At 42.8% G+C, this 25,609-nt stretch overlaps 1 protein-coding gene across 3 annotated transcripts in view; it reads right to left on the minus strand.

The window, feature by feature from the left end:
• The window catches only part of LOC308119349 (inositol-tetrakisphosphate 1-kinase-like), a 34,855-nt gene that overhangs the window by 3,672 nt on the left and 5,574 nt on the right, over positions 1–25,609 (minus strand). For all 3 annotated transcript variants that reach the window (XR_013935946.1, XM_080479300.1, XM_080479299.1), the window contains exons 3-8: positions 25,148–25,172; positions 13,336–13,461; positions 9,065–9,182; positions 1,191–1,289; positions 1,021–1,061; positions 123–288 (exon numbers count right to left, since the gene is read on the minus strand). Coding sequence is in view for 2 of the 3 variants with exons in the window: in XM_080479300.1 (XP_080335426.1) it covers positions 123–288; positions 1,021–1,061; positions 1,191–1,289; positions 9,065–9,182; positions 13,336–13,461; positions 25,148–25,172 (575 nt within the window). In the remaining variant the exon portion in view is untranslated. The remainder of the gene's footprint in view (positions 1–122; positions 289–1,020; positions 1,062–1,190; positions 1,290–9,064; positions 9,183–13,335; positions 13,462–25,147; positions 25,173–25,609) is intronic.

The following is a 25,609-nucleotide window of genomic DNA, read 5'->3' on the forward strand; positions in this document are numbered from 1 at the left end:
CGCACCCTTATGGGGGCGAACGGTCCAATCAGAGGGGCTGTAAAGGCGTGTCAGGAGCTTTTACCGGGTCGTGTGAATCCGCCCTGCAGGTTGCGGAGAAGAAGAGCAGCAGTTGGTCTCACCTGCAGGCCCGGCGGGGAAGTTCTTCAGGGAGGGTCTCTCCACCACGGTGTGGGAGTCTCCCACCACAAACACCTTGTAGAGCACGGCGTTGTGGTTGATGAAGCTCTGGATCACACACGGAGGCCTCACGTCCTTCAGGTCCTCTTCACTGAAGATAATGGCCATCTGTGGACACAACGTGCAGGAATTAAAGCCGTTTCTTCTCATTTCCATCTAAATCAGTTGACTTGAAGGAGCATTTGACAAGAAAATTACGTATAAATATCATTCGAAAGTCAGGGAATCAGGATAAATCAGGTGTTTGAGGGAAAAACCATCAAGATTGTTAATATATAAAACATGTTTAACCCTCAAAATGAAAATACCCAGAGCTCATAAAGTTGTTGTATTCATGACATCTACTAACTATAATTAATAATATAACACTGCAATTAACAACTTTGGAGACTTTATTAGAGTTTTTTTCACTCCATCATTTTAAGGGATAAAACAGAATGAAAGCAGTGTGAGAGATGAAAGCGTTTAGCCGACACCCTGGATGTTTGAACTCACTTAAAGAGTTCAAACATCCAGATTGAGGAGGACTTTTCCCAAGAGCATCACTGTACTGAACAACGAGGAGAAAACCTCTTCAAACTAAACACTTGAACTCCGCCACTCCGTCACGAACCTCCTCCGTTACATTCAGAACCATTTCCTGTGCGACTCTTCTGAGTCACACCTGGGTTTCTCCGTACGTTCACAATGTGCGCTTTGTGAGTCCGGTTAAAGCTTAACCGCGCTCGGTGGCGCCGAGGAATGAAGAGTGAGCATCGATCTGAGCGGACGTGAAGGTGCAGCACTTTATCTGACCCTGCTGGTGGGTGCGGGCGACCTCCGGACCCCGCGGCCTCTTACCTCGTGGGAGTTGGTGCCGTGAGCCACTCGTGTTTTGCAAACTGCGGAAGAAATGAGACATTCAGGGAATCGAAAAGCTCCGACAGGGAATAAAGAAACGGATTTCGATCCGCGAGAATGAAGCAGGAGTGGACAGAGAGGTTTGGAGCGTGACCCAGGTGGATACTCACTGAAGGGGAATGTGAGTCCTTGCCTCCGAATCTGCTCCAGCACGTCTGGGGTGCACTCGGTGTTCAGGACCATGAAGGGAGGAGAGCAGATCCTCTCGTCTGAAAAGAGACGTTAAGAGAGAAACTTACAGCCTTTTTAAGGTGCAGCACGTACCGCTCAGGTCATTCCACGCTAAAGCGTTTCGCGGCAGCACTGAGTCGCTGTCTTCGTAGGATTTTTAGTCACGTTATGAGGGTTTTCATTCAGGAGCTTATTTCAGCAGTTCTTCGTCTTTTCACAGTGTAACTTGAGAAAACGTTACGATGAGAAGCTCCGAGCACCGTAGTCGTGTAAACAGACACACAAAATGCAAAAGTTTTCAGTTTTCCCTTGCTGTGTAAACATGGTCTGTTTTGGGTCAAATCAGATAACATTTATACCAAATATTAATATCAATTGTCGAAAAAAAAATGATTTTGAATAATAAAGAAAAAAATAAAAGATGTTCCCACAAGAAGAAGAAGCTCAGTGGCTTGAAATAAACAGATGTTGTACTTTAAAGGTAATACATAAATGTGTAACACTATTGTCTTAATATTAAATTCTTCAATTATTAACCTTAAATCTCTTGATATTAATATCTGTTTTATTTATGGAAAAAAACACATTTCTTTGTACTTTGTGTCGTCTTAGTCACACACAACAACATTACTTCACTGTGCACTTTGTACTGATTTCCACATTGTATCACGCTGGAGTCACACACACTCACACACACCTTAACTCAATCAGGCCATATAGTTCTATTTATCCTCCATCCTGACGGGTTTACACAACAAACTGAGGAGAGGCCACCCGAGGCCCTCGGGGGACAGATGATTTCGTAAATAAAGCAGAAATCTACCAAAACACACACGCCTACGAGCCGCCGGAGCAGGACGCAGAAATACAGGAAGTGGCTCAACGTGACGAGGAACTCCAAGTCAGAGCAGCTCGTTACGTCAAAGAGTCATCGGATCCATCACCTGACGGCCTGACCGACATTTCATCAGCCGTCATTTCACAGCATTGGTGTTTTCTGCATCACATCCTGCAGCAGCTTCAGATAAGACCACGAGAGAGGAAGGGACATCCTGCTTCAGCCTATCGCTGCTCAGGACGAGTCTTCATTAATGTTGTGTAATTTCCCCCCCGCTGGAGGTACAGCGGCGGCGATAAAGCCAGCGGTCGGTGATATCGCCGGAGGAAATCAGCGAGGGGGCCCCAAAGCCAGAGCGGGCAAATTGCTGATGACAAAAACACAATGGAAACACGCCGGGCTTTGTGTGCCGTGGGGGCCTCGCAGACAGTGGAGGGACTCTGTGTGGTGACTGCTGAGGTCAGGAGAATCTCATTTGACTACATTAACTGCAGCGCTGACCACACACACACACACACACACACACACACACACACACACACACACACACACACACACACACACACACACACACACACACACACACACACACACACACACACACACACACACACACACACACACACACACACACACACACACACACACACACACACTCATTGGGCAACATCGTGTTGCTCTGCAAAAACTGTTCCAGCATGCATTTTGTTTCTTTGATATATGGGAGAAATTATTCATTTTTATTCAATTTTAGAATTTAATCTTTGTCATGAAATAAAGACAAATTCCAATTATAAGAGAATTATGCAAGTTTATAAATGTACCTCGATGATAATCAGTCCATAGCGGAGGTCAAAATGTTGAGCAGGTTGTCAGTTGGAGTCTCTTACATGGTGCCCTTCACCACTAGTGTGTGGTTGAATACCTTTAAATTTGATCTAACAAAACAAAAGGAGTAAGAAAACTAAGACTATGTATGAAATAATGGTAATAAATAAGTCTTTAAAGAGTTAAGCAAAACAATAACTGTAAGCCTGTGGATTTGTTGGGTTTTTCTCTTTTCTCTGTTAAAAGCACCAAGAAATGACTGTGTTGTATTTGGTGCTATATAAATAAAGTTGAATTGAATTGAATTAAGCCATCAATATCATATAAATTAATATAGCCCGATATCAATACTCATTCATTCATTTTCTTCCGCTTATCCGTTTCCGGGTCGCGGGGGTGACAGTCTGAGCACTGTCATCCAGATCACATTGCACCAATTAAGAACCTTCCTGCAGGTGGTGAGCCCACGGGAAGGTGGCGCCCGGCGTGGGACACGAACCCACTACCCTGAGATTGTGAGTCTCATGCTCTACCAACTGAGCTAGCCGGGATATCAATACTGTTTATAATAAATATGAATATTGAAAAAACATGAGTGAACATCACACTCATTCTTTTAAACTCATATGAAAGGGGCAGATGTCGTGCGATTTTTCTTGACTTTGATATTAAAAAATATTCGATTGACAGTTTTCTGGCGAGGACACTTGAATCATCCTGAATGGGAGATACATTTAAGTCCCTTTGTGGGGGGAAAAAATCAAGCAGAAAGCAAATTACACTGCGACGTTAACAGAACCTTTTTCTGTCACTCAACAAGATTTCTTAAAATGGACAGAAAAACTGGATTTTCATTTTGATGAATTAAAGAGGGAAGATCTTTTTAGTCTAAAGCCAGGGCCTGTGCAGACCTGTCCATGTGATGTAATTCAATAGTTTGATGTTTTCTTGAGATGTCGCTCCCAGTGTGTCAGATGTTTGACTCCCAACACTGAAGCAGTTGATCTTGGAGCGAGAGCAAACATGTGTGCAATATCTCAGGAAGCCTCCGGAAGGCGTTCCACGTAAAGTGAATAAAGTTGGCAAAACAAACTCCTCTGGGATGAATAAAACAAACTGTATGTTGTAAACATGCAAAAAAAAAACTTTCCATCCGGGTTTAACTTTGACCTGTTATGCAAGTTTCTATAGCTCGATAGCGACTTTTAACTCCAAATAAAGTGGTTTATGTAACGCTGCTGTGTTTAGCGCCGTCTGATCCTATGACTGTTTCCGTCGCTCTCCAATGAGTTTGGTCAATACTGCGTCTGTAAATGAGAAATGAGATGGCCCGCAGCTCATCTGCTACTGAACATGTGCTTTCACGCTATTTACAAACAAGCAGAAGGTTTTCATTTATTGAATAAATCTGCCTCCTTGAAGCGGGCCAAAACAGATCTGTCAAGGTTAAAACGCTTTCCGCCATTACGTGATGAACGGGAACAGAATCCTGCTCTTCTGTTTCACAGGGACATACTTGTTGGGTGCTCTGTAACCTTTTCCCCGCGCCGCTGGGTCCGCTCCAGCGTCGCTACGTAACCAGGAAGCTCGGAGGGTTACCCATCAGTCATCTCTGCGACTGTGTTCCTCATACTGATGGTATTTTACAAGGACCAGAATAGCAGCCTAATGTCGCTTAGAAAAACAGTCTGATGTGGTGGTGGGGTCCTGTTACATCACCGGGTTCCCAAAGACTGATGCCCTTCAATACAACCCACCAAAAACCACCAAAGGAGGCCGAACCTCGACAAACGGGAAACACTGCAAGTTCCTCCGAGTTGAGGATTTATGATAAAGACAGCGGGGTTTAGTGGATGAAAGCGTGCGGCCAAGTTTGCAATAGCGTGCATGCTTGGCTCCGGCGGAGGTTTTAGGAATAAGGGGGTGGAGGGGAGGATCAATCTCTGGCTCTGTCTAAACACTGCATGCTTGCAGCAGACCCGGCGGAGCCGAGGACGACGTTTACGGGACCTGACAATGAGATGCTTCTTTTTTTTTCCTCCCACTTCCTCTCCCCCCCCCCCCCCCCCTATAACTTATTTCTTTTATCTTTTCAGAACATCCGGCTTCGTTTCCTCATTCATCCTCTCCATGACACCACGTGCATGCAACTAAATAAACCCAAAAGTGAGAATATGCAGAGAACAAATTCCTTCAGCGATCTGTTCCGTCTGGTCGGAGGAATTAGATGCAGAACAACAGGGAGCCGAGTCACACCGAACTGAAACTGTGGTGGTGTTTAGGTGGAAGCCTCAAGCTCTTCTTGCTATTTAGAGCTTGTTTCCTAGAAACCCCAGCATCTTCTGTTTCTGCTCTCTATGCAATCCACCAAGGCGAAGCAGCAGGATTTTCAATATTTCAAATTGAACTCCGAACGCGGCTGTGCCCTCACAGTATTCTGCATTTCTCAATGTCACGCTCTCGGAGGCTTAAGCTGTAATTATAATTATGAGTCATTTATGTGGAGAGGAAAAGTGATTGTGTAAATCTCCTTTGAGCAAATACTCATTAACTAATGACATAGGATGACCGGGCAGGTGAAGGTGAGGCAGGAAATCTGGAAATCTTTCATTCCAGCTCATTGATTTGATGTTGAAAGTTCAGATTACGCCAGTTTATTTGATGTGCAGCTAAAAGGTGAAAGTAAAAGGCAGCTAAACTGCCACGCATCCTTCCACCACGAGTTGGACCAACAGGGCTGACAGACTTTGGTGCAGTGTGCAGACTACAGAATAAATTTCTCAGTAAATAAAGAAATATCGTCTCGCTAAACCTTCAGAATGCAATGAGTCAATAAGCTCACAATTCTGTGCGATTCATGAGATTCTGTCCACATTACGATATCTGTAATAAAACAATTTTCCAGACAAATTGTGACTGAAATCTTTTTATTAATTCTGTTAACTCTAATACTATATTCTCTCATCTTGTTTTCAATAGTGTTTCAAATCAAAATTGAAACACTATTGAAAAGGCTACCGGGGTTAAAGCGTTACGCCCCGCATCACGTTGGTTGTGCCGTTTGTGTCGGCGTCTCTCCTGCAATATCTGCAAATTGTTTTGGTCTTCTCCTTTATTGTCTCACCTTTTTCTTTTTCCGACCTCAGAAAGTAAAAATGCTGCCACACCTCCGATTTGAAACAGGAGGAGCGGCCTATATTTCCAAATTGCCTGAGGCCACAGCCATGACTTTACCGTTGTCTGAATTGGTTGTCTTGCGGGTGATGGAGGACGTCGAACGTTTATCAAGTAAGGGGAGCTTCTACGCTCAAAAAGCAATAGGCGGAACAAGATTGCACCGCCTGCCGTTTAGATCGCGATGCATTTTATAATCCACCGATTTAATTTGTCTAAATACTCACCTCCAGAGAACTGCACGGAGCAAAGAACCTCCAACTTCAGCAGCTTTGAAAATGATAGGTTGTGATTTAAGGCTTCAAACAGCTCTTAATATGCATAATATGTCTTGTGGACAATGTTTCAATACATTATGTGAGTGTTTTTCTCTTTTTCTTAGACTAGTCAATTAGTACATTTTTCAGTAAATGCCTCATGGAAAGATCTTCACTTTCTATGTGAAACTGGTCAATAAAAGCCCCAAAAAATCTTATTGCAGAACATATCAAAGGGAAAGCGTGGTTCAAATAACTGCACAGAAAACTTTGGGGAAAACGTAAACATCCTCATGTTGTCATGGAAAAATGACCAGAACAGTAAAAGTAGGTGTGGAATGTGTTAAATTTATATTTGGTTTGCACTGACATGTGTGAAAAAAAACAAAACAACACAAACCTTAATGCCTCTCAGTGTTTGTCTCAGACTGCAGATGTGATTGAATATTGATCCTCTGCATACAACAGAAGACTTGTTCTGTTCTTCCTCACCGAGGTGTAAATGAAAACTCACACAGGAACCTGGAGTCTGATAAATATACAAAATATTCCAGAAAGAATTTAATTTTGATCCGGATGAATCCGTCGGTATTCGGGAGAATCGAGGCCTGAGCTTAAGTTTTATGGAGGAGTTGACTTGACAACGGTTTCTGTCGATAAAAACAATCCGAGATATCAAAAAAGTGGTGTAAACAAGAGAAGCGGTGGATTCCATAAACAGTCGCCTCGTTCTGGCTCCAAAAGGAAACTGAGCGGAGCCAAAGATCCAACAAGCACTGCCATGAATCATCAGCACTGAGCCATTAGCGCTCACGTGCAGCCTTTTCCTTTTAAACACAACGTTAAGATGAGCTAAATCTTGCAATTACTCTCAGATTAATTCAAACAGTTTGCAGCGGGACGGCAGAACGAGCCATGACTGAGGCCATTTAACAGCGAGAGACCACTCCAGGGATGAAATGAGGTTCGCTTTTCCAGGAGAAAGCACGAGCGCACCCTCAAGTGCTTCCTCCTATTGAGCGCTGCTCTGACTCATACAGTGAAACATGGCAGCCTCTCCACGGCCTTTCAGAGCTGGGTTGCCTTGGCAGCTGCTCTAGGACTCCGCGGTTTATGCTGATAAGCAGGAGGAAATGGCTGTGCCCAAGAAAGCGAGGTAGACTCAACCACTCTCCTATTATCTGCTCCTCCACTCGACCTTAACCCAGTTGTTTTTTCAATATTTAGCAGACAGACAGAAATATCCTTGGCCTCATGTATTACTATTAAACACGGACTGTATTTCAGGGTTAGTGTGAGTGTGAGTGTGTGTGTGTGTGTGTGTGTGTGTGTGTGTGTGTGTGTGTGTGGCGGAGGAGTACTCTGCATTAATGGAAGCGGGGTAGTAAAAAAAAAAAACGGGCTCAGCTTCCAATAAATGCGGCCAGTGAGCCATGTTCCTCCTCAGACTGACTCTCCTCACAGTGAGGCTGAGTGATGCAGCTTATACTCGCCGTTACGTAACACTCGTCATGTCTGTTTGGATAAAAAGACGTTCTCGCGGTTCTATTTTCAGAGCCGGCCGACGTGCTTGGACGTGCGGCTGTGACGCCGTCACTCCTTCATGTGGAGGAACAATTAAAAGGTTTACATTCCCTGCCTTGTGCATGGGCGAGGGGAACGTGGATGAGTCACAGGTGTTTGACAGTGTTTGTCTGCTGGGATTGCGTGCGTGTCGTCACTCCTTCCAGATAAAAACACATGACGCAGATTTAACGGCGGGTCAAGGTGCTTTTGGAGCAACAAAATGGAAAGTGGTGATCACGCAGGGGCTGCAGCTGGATGATTGGAATGGAGATATTCCAAAGACAGGGGTAGCAACTATATGGGAAACATGTACTTCAGGCATACATTAAATTAAACAAAGTCACCGATGTCTGCTCCAAGGTTACGATATGAACCAAATATTTAGCAACGTAGTCTCCGTCTACTCCGATTAGGCGTTTTAATGTTTAATAATAGCTGCTCAGCACTAACATTCACTTCTTTTTACTCAGAAGTTTTTAATCCTGAACTTCCGTGCAATCTGTGTCCGTGCTCATGCTGCTGATGAGGCGATTGTGAGTACAGAAGAAATATGAAAATTAATCACTCAATAGCAGTTTGACCTCGTCTTATACCTCTATATGTTTCAACCCTCGATATATGGTCTGACTGGGGCTAAAACGGGAGGCGGTGCTCATGAATCAGATATGAGGAGAGTTTAACCTGTAGGAATTAAACATCTGCTTGGAAGCACTAACTGATATAATTCAAGCGAGGCGTGACAGAGCTGTCTTCAGTTCCCCATGTGAAGAGTAAAGACAGATCCTGCACTCGCCTCCACTCCATCCTCTCAATAACACTGCACAGAATCAACAGTTACTTCATTACTTTAGACAAACTCTGCTTTATGTAATGCCCATGACACCGGTGGTGTTTCTCATCCCCTGACGAGCAGTTTACTCTCAGATAGGGAAGCTTCCTTCATGACGGACCTGCAGCTCGCTGTGGGGTCGACACGCATCTTCAGGACAATATCCGAGTCTGTCTGACAGAGCTGACTCAATGTGACCTCTACACGAACCCACATAGACCTTATGAGCAATTCCACCGACTCGCTGATTCAAGGGAAATCAGTCTCCGTTGTGCTTGAAGTGAGTCAGTGTCGGACGGGTGCCATTCTGCCACATCTCACCTTGCATGCAGCTTTCTATTCTGTGGATGAGCTGGTAGGACTTGCAGCGGTCCAGCAGAGTGCGAATGGCAGGAAGAGGGTCCAGGACTATTGTCTCAGGGTGGGCGTCGATGTAGTCCTTCAAATGCAGACACACAGACATTTAATTAGTTCAAATTCCTCCCTAAGAGCTCAGCATCAGATCCACACTGTGAGGGCGACGTGTGTGTTAAGGCTGCAGAAACAAGCTGGGAAGCAACAAATGTTTGAACATATTCACTGAAGATGAGATGATCTCAGAAGGCACCTGAATTGTAAATGCAAAAATTTACTTTGGACTAAAACAATACAGAGAATTACTAAAAGAAAGGAGAACTATACTAAAGTTTTAGCATCTAACCTGAATGTTTATTCCTCAAGTTATTAAAGCTCCGTACAGATCGAAAAATAATGTCAAATGTTTCAAATATTTTCCCAATTCGGAAACACTGATCTGAGACCAGCTCTGCACTTTGTTTAAGCTCAGTCTGCAGTTATTTTAGCTTTCAAAATAGTTGAAGTAATGTGATTACCTTGTCATCTTTGGAATCGTGACATTTTTTGCCTCCATCAATGTGAAAGAGAAGCTGCTGTAGAAGCAGTAAACCATTATTTGTAGACTAATTCAGGTCACGTATTAGTGTCACCTATACTGATTGTATAGATGGTTTCATTTATTTTTTATTTTTCTTCAAAATAAATAATGTTTCTGATGTTTTTCAGTCAAATTTGAAACAATATTGTGGTCATCAAAAATTGATTCATGTTGCAATTATTTGCTAAAATTTAACAAAATTTGTCATTAAATAGACAAATGATCAATAATGACTGAGTGAATTCTTAATTTCTTTGTTTCTCTTGTTTGCATTGCTCACCCTCTAAACACTTTGTGACTTCAGACATCTTTGGTACATAAGAGAAATAAAAAGGTGTAGGACTTATCTGATTGGCCTAATATTATGTCGACATGAGAAGATGAGTGCAATGGGAACAATTTGTCACAGTTCAGTCAGACATGTATTTTTCTGATATAGCAATAACAACAGATGTGGGATACATCCATCCATCCATCCATTTCCGGGTCGCGGGGGTGACAGTCTGAGCACTGTCACCCAGATCATTAATTACCAATTAAGAACCTTTCCTGCAGGTGGTGAGCCCACGGGAAGGTGGCGCCCGGCGTGGGACACGAACCCACTACCTTGAGATTGCGAGTCTCATGCTCTACCAACTGAGCTGGTGGAAATGGTGAAGATATTTGAATTCTGTACTAAACAATTAGAAAACAATTAAACATTTATCACTTAATTGAAAAACAGTTTCTCCAGGTTGTTTAAACAGTGAAGCAGCTGATGAGTGTGAAGGTGCACAAAGTTGAACAATCTGCCACAACAGTCACACGAATGTCAAAGAAACATATACAAGTATGCAAAGTACAGATGTAAACAGAGCTGAGCCTCACTTTGTGTGTGTGTGAGCTGCAGACAGCATGAGATGTATGCCAGCGGGTGTACGTAGGTTACATCACTGCATCGCTGTATGGCCGGCTGTTAGGTCAGCGTGGGGTCGGCTCTTTTACATAACTGCACTCCCCCTCCTCTCCTCCCGTCTCCTCCTGTCGGCTCTCCTCTGCCTCTGTCCCTAAACCACCTCCTCCTCGCTCCCTACGTTCAATAGACCTCGCTGCCAAGCGCTGCTTCTTCCCAGCAAAGAGTTGTCCGCCCGGCCTTTCAAACCGGCTTGGCTCCACCTGCACGGCTGTGCGATGTGGGGCACATGCTGTAATACGACACCATGCATGAAGCCAGGGGACAAAACATGAACTGGTTTTGGTGACGCAAGAAGCATGTAAACAAACGACATGGAGGACCCATCTGCAGGATCTGCTGGGATCCGATGGGCAGCGCTCATATCACAGCCACTTGAGCAGTTATGTAAGTCGTACAATGCTGCCACCAAAAAAAAGAAAGAAAAAAAAAACCTCAATCCAGACTAATCTTCCAGGAGTTTAGAGCTAAGGATAAGGACCGACATTAAATCTTTCTCCATCTCAGTGGAGAGGGGGAAGTGGGAGCGGACCGCTCTACAGCAGGTGTTCGGGAGGAAAAAGAGCCAGACGCACGTCGGAGTGGGAGGAAGACGGAGCCGATCTGTTTCCACAGGAGATTAAATGGTCTCGAGTGTCAGAGAATATGGTCAGAAGAGGCTCTAATCTGTTCTACAGGATGTGAAACATGTCCGTGCCTCTTGCAGCCGTCAAACCTTCAGCCATGAATGATTTGTGTCACTTACATTTACAACGACCACGTGGGTGTGACTCTCCCAGTCGCTTCGGCTTATATCAACCGTCCATCACAGAGAAGCGTATGAGACACAGTCTATGAAATCTACACAGCAAAATAACGGAAAACACTGCAGAATGAGCCGCTCATTGTTATTAACCCTCCTACCCTGTTAATGAAAATGGATTATAAGATGTTTTTATTGAAATAACAATGAACTTTAGGATTTCTGAGTCTCATATATATTTACCCTAAGGACTTATCAGTATTAGGTAATGTGATAATGTTGTGAAGAACTGAAACAACATGAATTGTAACAAATACAAGAGTCGTCTGTTTAAAGCAACAGATTTTTTTATGTTTTTGCAGTTCTCTCACATTATAAACTGTCATTTTAATTTGCACATCATGAATGCACAATGCAAGGAAGCATTTATGTGAGATATTTATGATGCTATTGCGATTATGATACATATCTTATTCAGTGTATCCCAACTGTGTGAGATGTTTTTTAAACTATGGATGCACCGATGCCAACACCAATATCTGGTCACAGTGTTATCAAGAAGTTGTGTGCCCCCCCCATTTCCATGGAGATGGAGTTGGAACATTTTCTAAAAGTTCCATCTTGGGAGCCATTTTCAAAAACTTGCATTTTCAGTGACTTGGAGTACAATTGTTGTGTAAACGGGCACCTAAAAAAACAAGAAAAATTTTCCTTTAACATTTATTGGTGCTGAGCAAAGGTCAGCGAACTAATAAAGTCTCCTTGAAGACACATTGCTATCAATTATTAAAATGATGAAATAAATGAATTTGAAATGCGAGATCACGTGACACCACATTAAATATCATGTGAAAACATGTATACAGGACCGCTGTAGACAGCCTCAAGCTTCAGGCCACTGAAGCACCGAGCAGCATCCCAGGATGACATTTAGTTTGGAGTAGAGACGAAGGCCTGTCCCATGCACCACACAAAGGGGTATTTATGGTCCCAGCTGTGTGATATTACAAATGTGTCAACGCTTATACTTCCAGCAGAAATGTAATCACAGGCGACAGGTCTGTTCAGGTAAACAGTCAGAAAGAAGCAAGGAGGCACGGACTGAGCAGAGCCAGGACATCGAGCTGCTCATTATTCATTCAACCATCACCTGATAAACTGATTTAAAGAGTGTAAAAAACCCCCTAAAAAAACAAAAGGACACAGCTCCTCTACACTCACACATCCTACCAGCAGGTTTTGATACTTTAAGACTTATTTTAAGAGATGTAGTGCAGGCAGTGGGAGGAGATCGCAATTATTACATCAACTGGTTTCACTGAAAAAACATGTTAAATAATCTCAACCAAATGGACTCCTAATTATCTATTTATTACAAGTGTTGACAGATGTTTTTGGATTTTGGAGAGAGAGAGAGTTGAAGTAAAGCAGTACTGACACATTACTGAAGACAGGGAGTTTGATAAATTTGAAGCTGTTCACAGAACATTAAGAACTGATCTGTACACGTGAGACATTTCTACAAACACTCACACTGACACAACTTTAAACTCAGAAATGCACATTTGTGTCACAGCAGTTCACCCATACATCTGCTGAAGAAACTCAGATTCCTTTACCTAAGACTTCTGTAGATATGCAACCTGGAAATGTTTACTGTTTAAAAAGCACAGACCAGACCTTAGTTTGCTTATAAATGTTTATCTGAAAGACTCAAAAAGGAAAACTATTCCTTAATGACAGGCAAACCTAATGGTCTTCTACTGAATAACAAACTCGCAGCCAAAACACTGTATTCAGCCAGATGCTGGAGAGCAATTATCACTCAGATTCAATCATCCATCACTGGAATAGACATCGATAACACAAATCTTCTTCCAAAGTCAAGCATGCAGTGTACTCGTAGCATAAATGACAGTTTTCCATGCACTCCCAAAGATCATGTTAACTAATGACGTGCTCACCTGTACTCTCTGCACCAGCAGAACAGCCTGCGAGTCGTTCTGGTCAGCCTCCAGGATGAGGTCGGTCAGCTTGTGGATGATGACGTCCAGCGGACCTTGGTCCTCCAGAGGCTGGCTCAGGTCCAGCTGAGGAGAGGAGAGGAGGAACAGCCCGGGTCAAGTGGTGACGGAAACAATTCAACCCATTAGGTGTTCATTTTGAAGAGGATGAGTGTGTAGTAACATCAATAAGAACACAACCGGCACCAAACGTCTTACTGAGTAATTAACAGCCTGCAGCTGTTTATAAGAATTCACGTTTATCTATGAAGTGACCTTTGAGCTTGTTGCTTTTGTTCAACCTGCTGTATATTCATAGCACTGTCTTCTTTTTTGCACAATAACACAGGAGTATGAGCTGTTTGGGAGTAGATTATTTAAATTCTCCATGCAGCAGTTCACTGACCAGGTAGGAGGCAGCACTGGGAATGAATTCTCTGCATTAGCATATGGATGAGTCTGAGGTCCTGTTTACACCACAACATTTCCCGTGACAACACCTAATCCGTTAAAAAAAAGGAGTGCGTTTACACTGCAGCAGCGGACACGGACAACGATGTAGTTAGTATGCCAGGCCACTGGAGGGCGCTATTGCTTGATTTTGTAATGAAACCACAAAGACGTGTGCAGAGAATAATACACTATAAACGTGAAGAAAATGGAGAGCACCCGACATCCGCATGGACTGATGCATCGGATGCTATCAGGGGTGAGTCTCAACTATAAAACTACTGATATGGACGATAAAACTAGAATATGAACCGCGAGTCATAAAACTACGGGTCGCCGTGTTTGTTTACAACTTAATGAGCAGGAGGGAGGGGGAGAGATGCGCATGCGCAGTAACAGGCTCTGTAGCCTCCGGCAGTCTCTGCAGGAGGGATTAGCGCCCGTGAAAGAATCTTTCCACCGTGGGAGCCGGATTAAAAACTTTGCGGATACAGTGCATCCGCACACTGGTGCCGTGTAAACGGACCCCCCAAAAGTGAAGAAAGTTTTGCGGATACACTTGTTACATTCATTGTTGTGTAAACGGGGCCTGGATACTGGCTGCACCTGAAAGCCCTGTTCTTCAAAAAATAACTGTCAAGGCGAATGGTAGATCACTAAAACCTACTATTTCAAATGGATTGTGCCATCACTCAAAATACATTCTTCACTGTGCACTCTCAATTTAAAGTGCAGTGGGAAACCACTTATCAGGCTTTGTTCTTCTCATTTATACTCTAAAGCAGAGTAAAACACTCTAACTTATTCTGCCATTTTCCTTGTAAACCTGTATCACGACCACTCCTACATCATCTATAGTTACACCTGCATTTGGTTTGAATTTGTTTCTCCTTTTCCATGAGAGTGTCTGCACAGGGCGAGAAGTTCACAGGTTGTCAAACCAGAGCTTCAAGTTTGATCAGGCTTGTGTGGGTCAGGATTACATCAGACACACAAGTATGGCAACTTTGCAAAAGACAGAAAATGAATGTTTAAGCTAAAAGCATGGAGTGTTCTGTTATGGAAAATGACGGATCGGTGTGTTTCAGAGTGTTTTGACAAAGCAGGCTGAGTTGCGTCTGTGTGGAAGAGAGGTCTTTTATATTTAGAAAACTTGTCGCTGTATTTTAGACAGTTTGCTGGTTCGAAACAAAGGACCCTTTGAATGTGAGAGGCGGGGTTGTGTGAAAGAGGAGGCTTCGGGCTGAGACTTAAGCGCCGATCAGGAAACCAGGGGTGTCAAACATAAGGCCTGTGGGCTAAAGCCAGCCCGCCACACCATCCAACGTGGATAAGTGCTAAATTGACAAAGAAGACAGAATTCACAACTTAAAAAAAACAGCTATTTGTTCACTTTGGTGAGGGGCATAACACATCACAGACACAGTCAGCAGCAGTGAGAGCTTCCAGGGGGACTAAAGCTAAAAATGCTGACGTCATGGAACATACTTTAACCTCTCCTTTAGCCATCATTCGCGAACCAACAACACAACAATGGAGAATTACAGAGTTGTGTTTGTGCTACAGAGGCGATGCTCCCACATCCTGAGTATGCTTCAGGTGTTTTCCTGTGGTGTCACTACAGGTTGGTATTTCATTGTTTTTATGTTTACAGACAGACCTGCTCATACGGTTTTGTGTGTACAGAAAACTTTGTCTTTGTGTGGTCGCGGTCTGGAACTAAAGAAATAAATGCTAGCTGTTATTTTTAGGTGATCATGCACTTGTTTCCTTGCTCTGGGCCCACTGAGATCAAACTGATCTGTGAGTGGTTCCTGAGCCAATATTGAGGTTGACGCCTCGAGACTTTGTGGACAAATCATCTCTGTATTTGAGTGCAGAGCAAACATAGAGACATTGTACTGAGTCGAAGCAAAAAGCTGCATTGTCTTCTGTTCAGAACAGACGTACATTAACTCATTAACTCATCATCAAACTGAGATGACGTTATCGTTCCTGAGAAAAGACAACACCTGTGCAAATAAATGAGGTGCGAAGGCCCCTCGTTTGTCCTTTGTCCTGTCCAGACCCTAAGTCAACAGGGTGATACACCTTAGGATCACAGCAAGAACTGGAAAACTCTATGCAGTTTCTGTCAGTTTAAGGTGGACCGCCACCACGGCCAACCTCTCCTGGTTAATGATTGTGAGGGGTGTGTGTGATAGATAGGTGACTAACTGAACCATGGGCGCAGCCCGGCAGAGTCAGTTTCACATTAGTGGGACATCTGTTAAAGATCAGCTGATATAGATATCCTCTTTACAAAGGTTGCATCACAGAGATTGTAAAATTCAGCTGTGGTTCCTCCTCAAATGAAGCGAGACGAGAGCAACATATGAGGCTACTCCACTCAGGCATCCGTCCATTTTCTGTTCAAGCTTTTAAAATCCAGGCTCTGTCAGATTGTTTTCAGAGTGCCGCTTATTGGAAAAGCCCCTAGAGCTTTTAAAAGTGGAGCTTTCAGCTGTCGGACTCCTCTCAGGGGGAACCAGCTCCCAGTTTCAGTTTGTGTTCAGACTGTACTTTATAGTTTGGCTTCTTGTTTGATAACTGGACTGTTTTCTTAGTTAAGCTGCTGTATGTTTACTTTTTGGAGACCATTTCATCATTGCATATCATAAACCCTAAATGTTATGTTTCTCCATCCTGTACTCTCTGTGCTCTCTAGAATTTGAAACTACTGGAGGTTTCTTCCTGCTAAAATAATGTTTTCATTTTGCTTAGTCATGTAGAATTGTTAGGTTTTTCCTCTGTATTGTGTTAAAATGCAATTTGCCTGACTTTGGTATAATTGGTTCATTATGAATAAAACTTAATTGAATTAAATTTTTTATAGTAGCTCTATCCAGATGAGGGTCGTGGGAGGCTGGAGCCCGGCTGACACAGGGTGAAAGGTGAATGGATTTTCACTTACGCAGTCCCCAAAGCGCTTTACACTGTACAGGTACACTGTTCTGGAGACTCTTACCTACCTGAGTTATATGTGAGTGTATGTATGCGATAAGCATTTTTACACTCAAAGCCAATTCGTTAGCCTTTTTGATACAAACGATCATATTTTGATCAGGTTTACTGAAAATCTTCCCAAACCACACACAGTTACACCTAATGCTAATTTAGAATCACCAGCTAACTCAACCGGCATCTTTCTGGATTAGAAGACAAACCCACACTAACTGAAGGCAACCACTGCATCACAGTACTATAGAGATATATCAGTGACAGAAAACAGTCTTTTTTGGCATGTGTTTAAGAATAATAAACATTTTTTATGCGTGTTATTTTTCCTTAATGGCTGTAAAATGTCAGTGAAGCAACAGACTGCTTGGACAGAGGCATGGTGAATGTTCTTATCTCGGGCTGCAATGCAATTCAAGAGGTTTTATTATGTTTATCAGCCAGAATCTATAATACCCACCATAGATTCTCTGCACAGCGTGCCAACATGCAAAAAAAAACAACAACAAAAAAAGCCGAAACACTGAGCTGCGTTGGAGTCAGACTGTGTTCCCTGAAGAGCTCATTACGCTACATCAACATGGCATTTCTTTCTCTGCCCATCAACGCTGTGGGATCTCGCTCGCCCGCTCCATTCCTCCGGCCTGTAGGAACATGCCCGGTACAGAGCGGCGCTCCAACATGAGCTGCAAAAATGTATACAAAAGCAGCGGCACCCCATCTGCACTGGATTTTTCATATATGTACACCGAGTACTAGTTTTACCTATTGTGATAAACAAATGGTTTCTGGAAAACTATTTTATCAAATGTCGACAGGATCTTTTGATTTGTTGAGATCTGTGAAAATATAAGTGTATTTAAAATATTTAACCCTCTACAGACAACTCACTTAAATATATAGTGTTTAGGTAATACATGATATTTCAATACTTTTATGTCACATTTTGTAACAGCAAGTTAGTATAAATAAAGGTTTATAATTATATATCATCACATTTGTGAAATAGTTAGAAATTAGATTTTGTTCATATTCAGGAAAATCTGTAAATTGTTTGAAATTCTCACCGGATGTTTTGTCGTGTCATTGTGTAACACTGCTAGAGACTAGTTTCCTGCAATTATTTTTTTTTTTCTAGAATACTGTTGTGCGATGTAATTGTCATTACATTATACTTATTAGCTGTACAAAACAAATAAATATGTTGAGAATGACTGAATATGGTCACATGCCTGGTAAAAGGTAAAGTCCCACGATGACTGGCTTGTAAAAAAATATCCCTTGAGATAAAAAGCATTTAAGTATACATGGTGTAGATGTACTGGAGATTTGTACTTCAAAATAACAGCGCTCTCACTCTTTTCGGACCCACATTAAAGCAGATTCAACAAGTAATGTTCACATTGTTGTTTTTTTCCCTTCATTTTGCTTGATATTTGCCAGCAGGTTTCATGTATTATGTTGAAATAATGAAGTGTTGTCTACAGAAAGTGCATTAAGGCTCCATCTGATTGGTTAGATTTGTCTCTCGGTGCATTTGCAATATCTATATTGCAAATGTTGAAACCGCAACAATGATAAGTTTACAATGTACTGTGTTAAAAATAACCCAGTGAGAGTACAAGTGTTGAAACCTCAGTATAAACTGGGTGTTTTATTGCTTCTAATAGGTAACTAAGCAGATTAGTCATTCGGCATTGAAATTTGACCTCAAACACATTTCTTTAAGAATTTGTAAAATGTTGCACAGCTTTGTGATTTCCTCATGCTCAGATGTTTCTTATGCATTTCTGGTAAAAAAAAAAAAAAAAAAAACTCTTTCAGTGTCCACCAGGCGTGTTCCACATTTGACTGACAGTTTGAGTTTTTTCCTATAGCACAGCTGCAGAAGAGACATAAGTGAAGATGCCTCTACATTTTTGTTAGTGAACACATCTGGATGAAGGCTGAGGTATGCAACATTTGACACTGCTGTTACGGGAGGAGAAAAGAAGAGTATTCGATGTGGAAAAACATTTAATAAAAAAAAGACTCTGGCTAAATTCACACAGGTAAAGAAATCCCTGAACAATAAGGCCGCAGGTAAATGCTAAAGCTTCTGTGGATGACTCCTATTCTGAGAAAATTGTAACAGTGTGGATAAAAACCTCTTAAGATACAATGTTAGATTAGACTCAGGGTTTTTCAACTGACAGCTTTCAGGAGGTCGTAATGCAACATTCAAGTGAAAACTACTGGTGTTGTTTTGTAAACTGTGACATTTGAATATGTAAGCTAAGCTGTAAAAGGAGGCGTCTTTGCAGTCGATCTGGCTTTTCTGGAATCGTGTGCTTCAGTGACACGCACACACTTCCAGTGTAAATAAGTTGATGTATTAAAAACATGAAGCAAATAGTCAGAACCGTGCAAACTGCTGGCGAAGTAGCGGCGGTCACAGAGCGACAGGAGGTGGTCAGGCCAGCAGAGTCAGGAGTGAACTCTCGAGGCACGGCTTTTAATCTCCTGGTTACACAACACAGAGGGCCCATCCGCAGCCTGGCCTCGCCACAAAAACAGATCTCTACATCGTGGGGGTCAAACCCCACTAGCAAAGGCACATCACAGAGGATGAACTCCCCTCGCTCTCTCCGTGCGTACGCGCGCGCGCGCGCGCGCGCGCACGCACGCACGCACGCACGCACGCACGCACGCACGCACGCACGCACGCACGCACGCACGCACGCACGCACGCACGCACGCACGCACGCACGCACGCACGCACGCACGCACGCACGCACGCACGCACGCACGCACGCACGCACGCACGCACGCACACACACACACACACACACACACACACACACACACACACACACACACACACACACACACACACACACACACACACACACAGCTTTAGAGCTCGTCACACAACCCAGCAGTAAAGTCACTGATGTCCCGCTAAATGCTAAAAGCAGAAATGTCAGCTGACGTCTTTGCGAGTCCCTGTGGGACTGAGAGCTAGCAGAGGGCCCGCCGTGGTGATGGACAACAGAGAAAACACGCTTGATCCTGGAGGGAGCGGGTAGGTCAGGGCCAATATATATCCAGCTTTGATGTAGCTTTGAATGTGGGGCCAAGGTAAAGCCCCGGGGGAAAGCAACAGCGACGTGTGGAGCTAACGGCAAAGACAGAGCTCATGCATGTTTCACAAAACGGAGCATGCATAAACTGCACAGGCTATTTTTTTTCAGTCAAATATTAATTTAAGATTTCATTACACGTCTCTCTCTGTAGTTTGCCTCAGCTGGATCTGCTCACACCTGGCATTCCCCTTGTTGTCAGGTGTGTAGCGAGCAGACAGACATGAGATGAATGATTTATTGAGAATACCAGGAGGCAACCGACGCCTCGGTGTGTAAGAGAAACGATGAGTCTGTGACACAGTTTGGCTGCTCGCTATGCCTTGTGTGACACAAGCGGAGACACCATGACTGAAGCTCTCCGGCCAAAAAAACTCAAATTACACTGATGGGTTAGCACAGAGCTGTAGCGGGTAGCACAGAGCTGTAGTGGGTAGCACAGAGCTGTAGCGGTTAGCAAGGAGCTGGAAAATGTGTGTGTGTTTCTCTGCGTTTGCATCATAATCACCAATTTTTCAGCCCATGATCAGAAGCATTTTTCAGAACTTTTAATTAATAGTGGATATAAGTCAAACCTAAATGCACCGTTACAATGTGTTGGGCTTCATAGAGAACATAATGGTCACACAGTGATATGGTGGTTAATACTCTTGCTTCACAGTAAAAATATTCAGAATTTAAGGGTTTTTCTGATTGGAGTTTGCATGCTCGTGTACATTTTCCTCCCACAGTTCAAAAAACATGCATCTGTAGTGAATGGGGTCTCTAAGTAGGATTTAGGTGTGAATGTGCATAATTGTTTTTCTGTGTGTTTGTCCTGTGATGGACTGTAACCTGCATTCACCAATCAGTTGGATGAAGTGGTGGAGAGGATAACGGATGGACGAATAGTCACCATAGAAAATTGTTTGTAGTATGGTGGATCAGCATTATCCTGATTAAATAAATCTGAGCTGTAGCCTTAAGCACACAGGACTGTGCTGAACCTGCTGTGCATTTCTCTTTTCATTCCATCAAAGCTACTTGATGTGAATCCAATTTAATGACCACGAACTGGCAGGCTCTGAATCGCAGTGCTTCACAGGATCAATACATATCTTCAGTGGACAATTGTTTCTCAGCTTCCATAAATTCAATACGTGGGTGAGACACAGTGACATGCCGGAAATTAACTTTAAATTTCTAAGCACTTAGCATATAATAAAAACGGTAACTCGATAACTTTCCTCGGACAGCCCACTCAAACAATGACCATTTGCCGTGATGAGTTCTGTCTCTGAAAGGGAATATCGGCTTCCTCAAGAGCGAGCTGGGTGAGTTAATCTCATCAGCTGTGTGATATAGACAGCCTAATGTTCGGGGCACTGGGAGAACGGCTCTCAGGAGCTCATCGCTGAGGGGTCAGTATTGATGAGCTGCGTGTCGAGAGAAAGGCAGGACGAAGGCGTAAAACGCAGGGACGAGGTGAGCGTCATGAGCTGGTTACAAAAACATGAAAACAAAAATTGAAGTTGAAAGCTGTGGCTGCCTGAATCAGGAAAGCTAAACAAAAGAATCTTCCTTTTCAGGCCCGTCTGTCCTGAGGGTTATACATGTGGACACTTTTCCCACACAACTAATGGAAATATAAAATGAGGTCCCTGGGGGCCGCCAGATTTAGCGGAGATCTGTTCACACAGGGTGACGTCAGGCGCACCGTCGACCCCAAGGAGATCCCAACCTCCTGCGATAAATAGCATATACTGTATATGCCTGGGTGGAACAGGCTGCGGGCTGCATACAGGCACAACCACACGTGTAATTAGAGTATATGATGGTGCATCATGTCAATTTAGTCCGGATTTTGTGACCGAATCTGACCATCATTTTGCATTACTGGCTAATGTGCTATTAATTTTTGATGTCTGCTGCTCAGTCTGGACTTGGGGAGAATTGTCTCTGCAGGTTAGAGAACAGACATTTTTACTGGGCTGCTGCAGCGCTAGATAAGGAATTAATCATTCAAATGAGGTCTGATAAAGAAGGCTGTATGGGAGTGGTAAGACTCAATCCTAACAGTTAGAATATGCAGAGGATGTTTCCAGACTCTGAAGCCTTTCTGTGTGGAGTTTGCATGTTCTTTCCTGTGCATGCAGCAGTAAATTATTGTCTCCAAATAATTGCAGTTGTGAACAGAATTGCATGTGGTTATCCATTGCTAACCAAAGCCTGCCTTTTAGCCATGGCGAGCTGGGATTGGCCGCCCGCAACGCGACGTTGGCCAAAGCAGGGCCACTCCTTCGGGGTATTTTTATACAGTGACACAATGAATCAGCTGATCATTACCTGGACCTGTAAAGCAAACAGTACAAGGTCCACAGGTTGTGAACTCAATATCAGCAAGCATCAACGCTAGCAGCATTTCGTTAATCAGTTAATGCTTTTATTAAACTTAACCAAAAGATCTGACTGATCTCAACACTGCTGATCCGCTAAATCCTTTTCCAACGACACTGTAAAAAACACAAACAGATCCTTTCTTTACTCAGGATTCATTCATCCTTGGATATTCAGGGTTATGTTGTTATCACCAGGCTAAAGCTCATCCGTCACACCGCAGGGACAAGGTTACCAGATTAAATTGGAGACAAATCTGTACCTCATCCTTCTAAAGGAAGGCCAAAAGGAGTGGAAATCCACTAAACGGCCACACTTCTGGCCTTTCTCAAGGTTTAAAAAACCTCCTAATAAATGAACAACAAACTGCAGATTAATCCTTTAACGGATCAAACATTTACTGTGGTTGCGAGATGCTGCAATTTTTCCATGTCACTCCCGACCGCTCGCAGCCTACACAGAAAGGACAGTACCCAGAATGCATTGGAAGACATCTTATTTCTAAATTAAATAACATGAAAATGACTGATAAAGCTGTTATAGGTATGGGCATGTATAACCATGGTAAAGTTAATATAAAGTGCAGTGCAGTTACTGATGTGTACCATTCAATGGGTATACATACATCAAAAGACACAAAGATATACTGATCTCCTTTAATTACACAGTTTCGGTTTGGTGCTTTATTTTTAGTCTGTGGGGATTTACAAAGTAGGAAATGGGTCAAATTATTGCCAGGAAATTGCACTTCACACCTTAGGAGAAATGTGCAGATATCCAGTGTCAGGACACAAAGACGTAGTACAGCAGTCTGCAAACTTTCCATTAAAACAGACGTTTTTGTCACTTTCCACCAAATAAAATTATTCTGGAGCCACAAAACATCATAGATCACACAGCTTATAAAGTTTTGCTAAATGTACATTCATGACAAAAATTATGAATAAATATTGCCGTTTTAGCTTTTTTTTGTAGCCATTTTTTTTTAGTAGCTTTACTTTTTAAGCTTTTTCGACTGATTCAGCTAATTTGGTTGTTTTAGCCATTTTAACTGTTTGACCTGCTTTTACACCATTCTTGACCGATTCAAACTTTTTCTTTTTTTCGGGCCAAGCCGGCTCTGGAGCCGCAGGTTGCAGACCCCTGACGTAACATATAAGACTATTGTAATGACACTGTTGACCAATGTGCGGCTCCAGATTTAATTTTTCTTCATCATCGAGTTCATCAATCATTAATCAGTGGCAGAAACAGGCTTCGGACAACAATGGCCATTCTTATATAATGCAGAACTGGGTCAAGTTATTTAACAAACATGGTGTTAAACCTCATCTACCAGGCACGAAGCCAATATAACACCAGTGAGACAACCTCTCCCAGTTGTGAGCAGCTCTTTTGGAAAACGGGGACAATGATCATCAGGGAAACATTTTTACCATTTTGAACATGCGATATCACGTTTTACAGATCTAATCTATGTGAACTGTGGTGTTAACAAAGTTGATCTAAAACTGTTTCACTTTTCAAACGTGTAAATAATGTGTTTTTTTTTGTGCTGTTGCCCCTCCCCTGAGGTCTCTGGCAACCCAACAGCAGAAACCTACCGCACACTCTGAAAACAGCTTTAGAATTTAGCTGTACAATTGGAGAAAACCCTCTTTTCGCAAAAAACCTGCACAAAAAAAGGCACAAGTGGATAATGGCTGACATTATCTGTGTGTGAAGAGGTCACGACAGGACGCGCAGTGACTGGCATTGAGTGCATGAGCCCTGGCGTGGGCTGAAAGCCCCCCTCTGGGCGTGTGAGTGAACCAAACTCTCACTCTACGTAAAGGCTTTCTTTCCGAGGAAAAAAACTCAAGAGAAAAATTCAGCGGACAACAGGTAGTCCGGGGGAAAAACGGGGACAGGGAAGTCAGTTCCAAGCCTCGGGGTAATCGGAGTCTGTGAGGATCTGCGGTCTCCCAGGAGGGACTGAATGCGTAGTGGGAAACAAAGCCCTGCTTACTTTGGGACTATTCCCAGGACAAGGCTCTTTCTGGGTGATATCGTCAGCAGAGTGAGAGGACAAAAAAGAGGAAAAAAAAAAAAATGACCCCAAAGTCGAAGAGTAAAAACATCCCCGCTAAAAAGAAAAGCAGCACAGATTAGGATAGAAAAAGCCGGATAATTTCCTCCTCAATTGCACGGAGCACTTTACCTGACAGATACTTTTCTGCGCAGAGCTCCCAGGACTTAGGAACAATTGTTACCATGCTGCTGTACGCACTGTTTACCTCCCGAGTGTGCAATCTTCATTAAAAGCAGCCGTCCTTACTTCCCTCGGGCCTTTATTTGTCTTCACGTTACCAAGGACCTTCTACGAGAGCTCAGTAAATCACTAAACATTTCTATTGACTCATCCTCTCTTCCCAGAATATCATGAATGACTGTAATCACTCTTTTTTTAAAAAAAGTTGTATGTGATTTTAAATCCTGAAAACTTAAGTATGGGTGACTAAAACCTCTTTCTCACAGAAAGTCCCGCCCAGTCTTTTGAAATGTGCATGATAAGAAGTAAGGTGTTGAAATACAGGGTTGTTGTGTCTCATCTTAACACGCCTTATTTTTACTCCAGGAGTCACACAGAGCTCCTCGTCAATTAATGGCAAAATAACCTTTAACAAGTCAACATTTTTACTTTTGTTTGAGTGAAAAAGAGTGCAAGAACACCGAAATGTAATATAGAAATGACAACGGAGAAAAAGAATCAAAAATAGTTTGTGTTTGAGGAAGTTTAAACACACCAAAACTGAAACAGTGAGTGAGTGAATGTCTGCTCCACTTACCTGAACTACTTCTATTCCTCTTTTTCTGAAAGAGAAGAAGACACAAACAGTCATTAAAAAAAAAAAAAACTTTCATACTCATTACTGAATAAAAACATGGATCAACACACCTGGAGGAAAATGTGAGACTCATTCAGATTATAAAGATGAGCAACAAGTGAGCACTTTTTCTTAGAAACCTTCAACAGCTCTTCATTATTCCTGTGTTTTCCATGATACTGACACTTTCTGCTATTTTCTAAGTTTGGTTGGAACAGGCTCAATCACCTCTGGGACGTCCAAAAAGACCCTTTCTGAGGGTCTAAGGCTGCATATTGGCTCATTTGGAGGTAAAACTCTCTAGAATGTATTTGTGTGTTCGGCGCAGACCTGCTTTAAAAGATATATGTAAAAGTTATGGTGCACACCAAATCCTGTCAGCTGCAACAGAATAAAGCTTCAGAAAGCTTTAAAAGTGTCATG

This window comes from Lipophrys pholis (assembly GCF_963383615.2).
Source record: "Lipophrys pholis genome assembly, chromosome: 14".
Lineage (NCBI taxonomy): Eukaryota > Metazoa > Chordata > Actinopteri > Blenniiformes > Blenniidae > Lipophrys > Lipophrys pholis.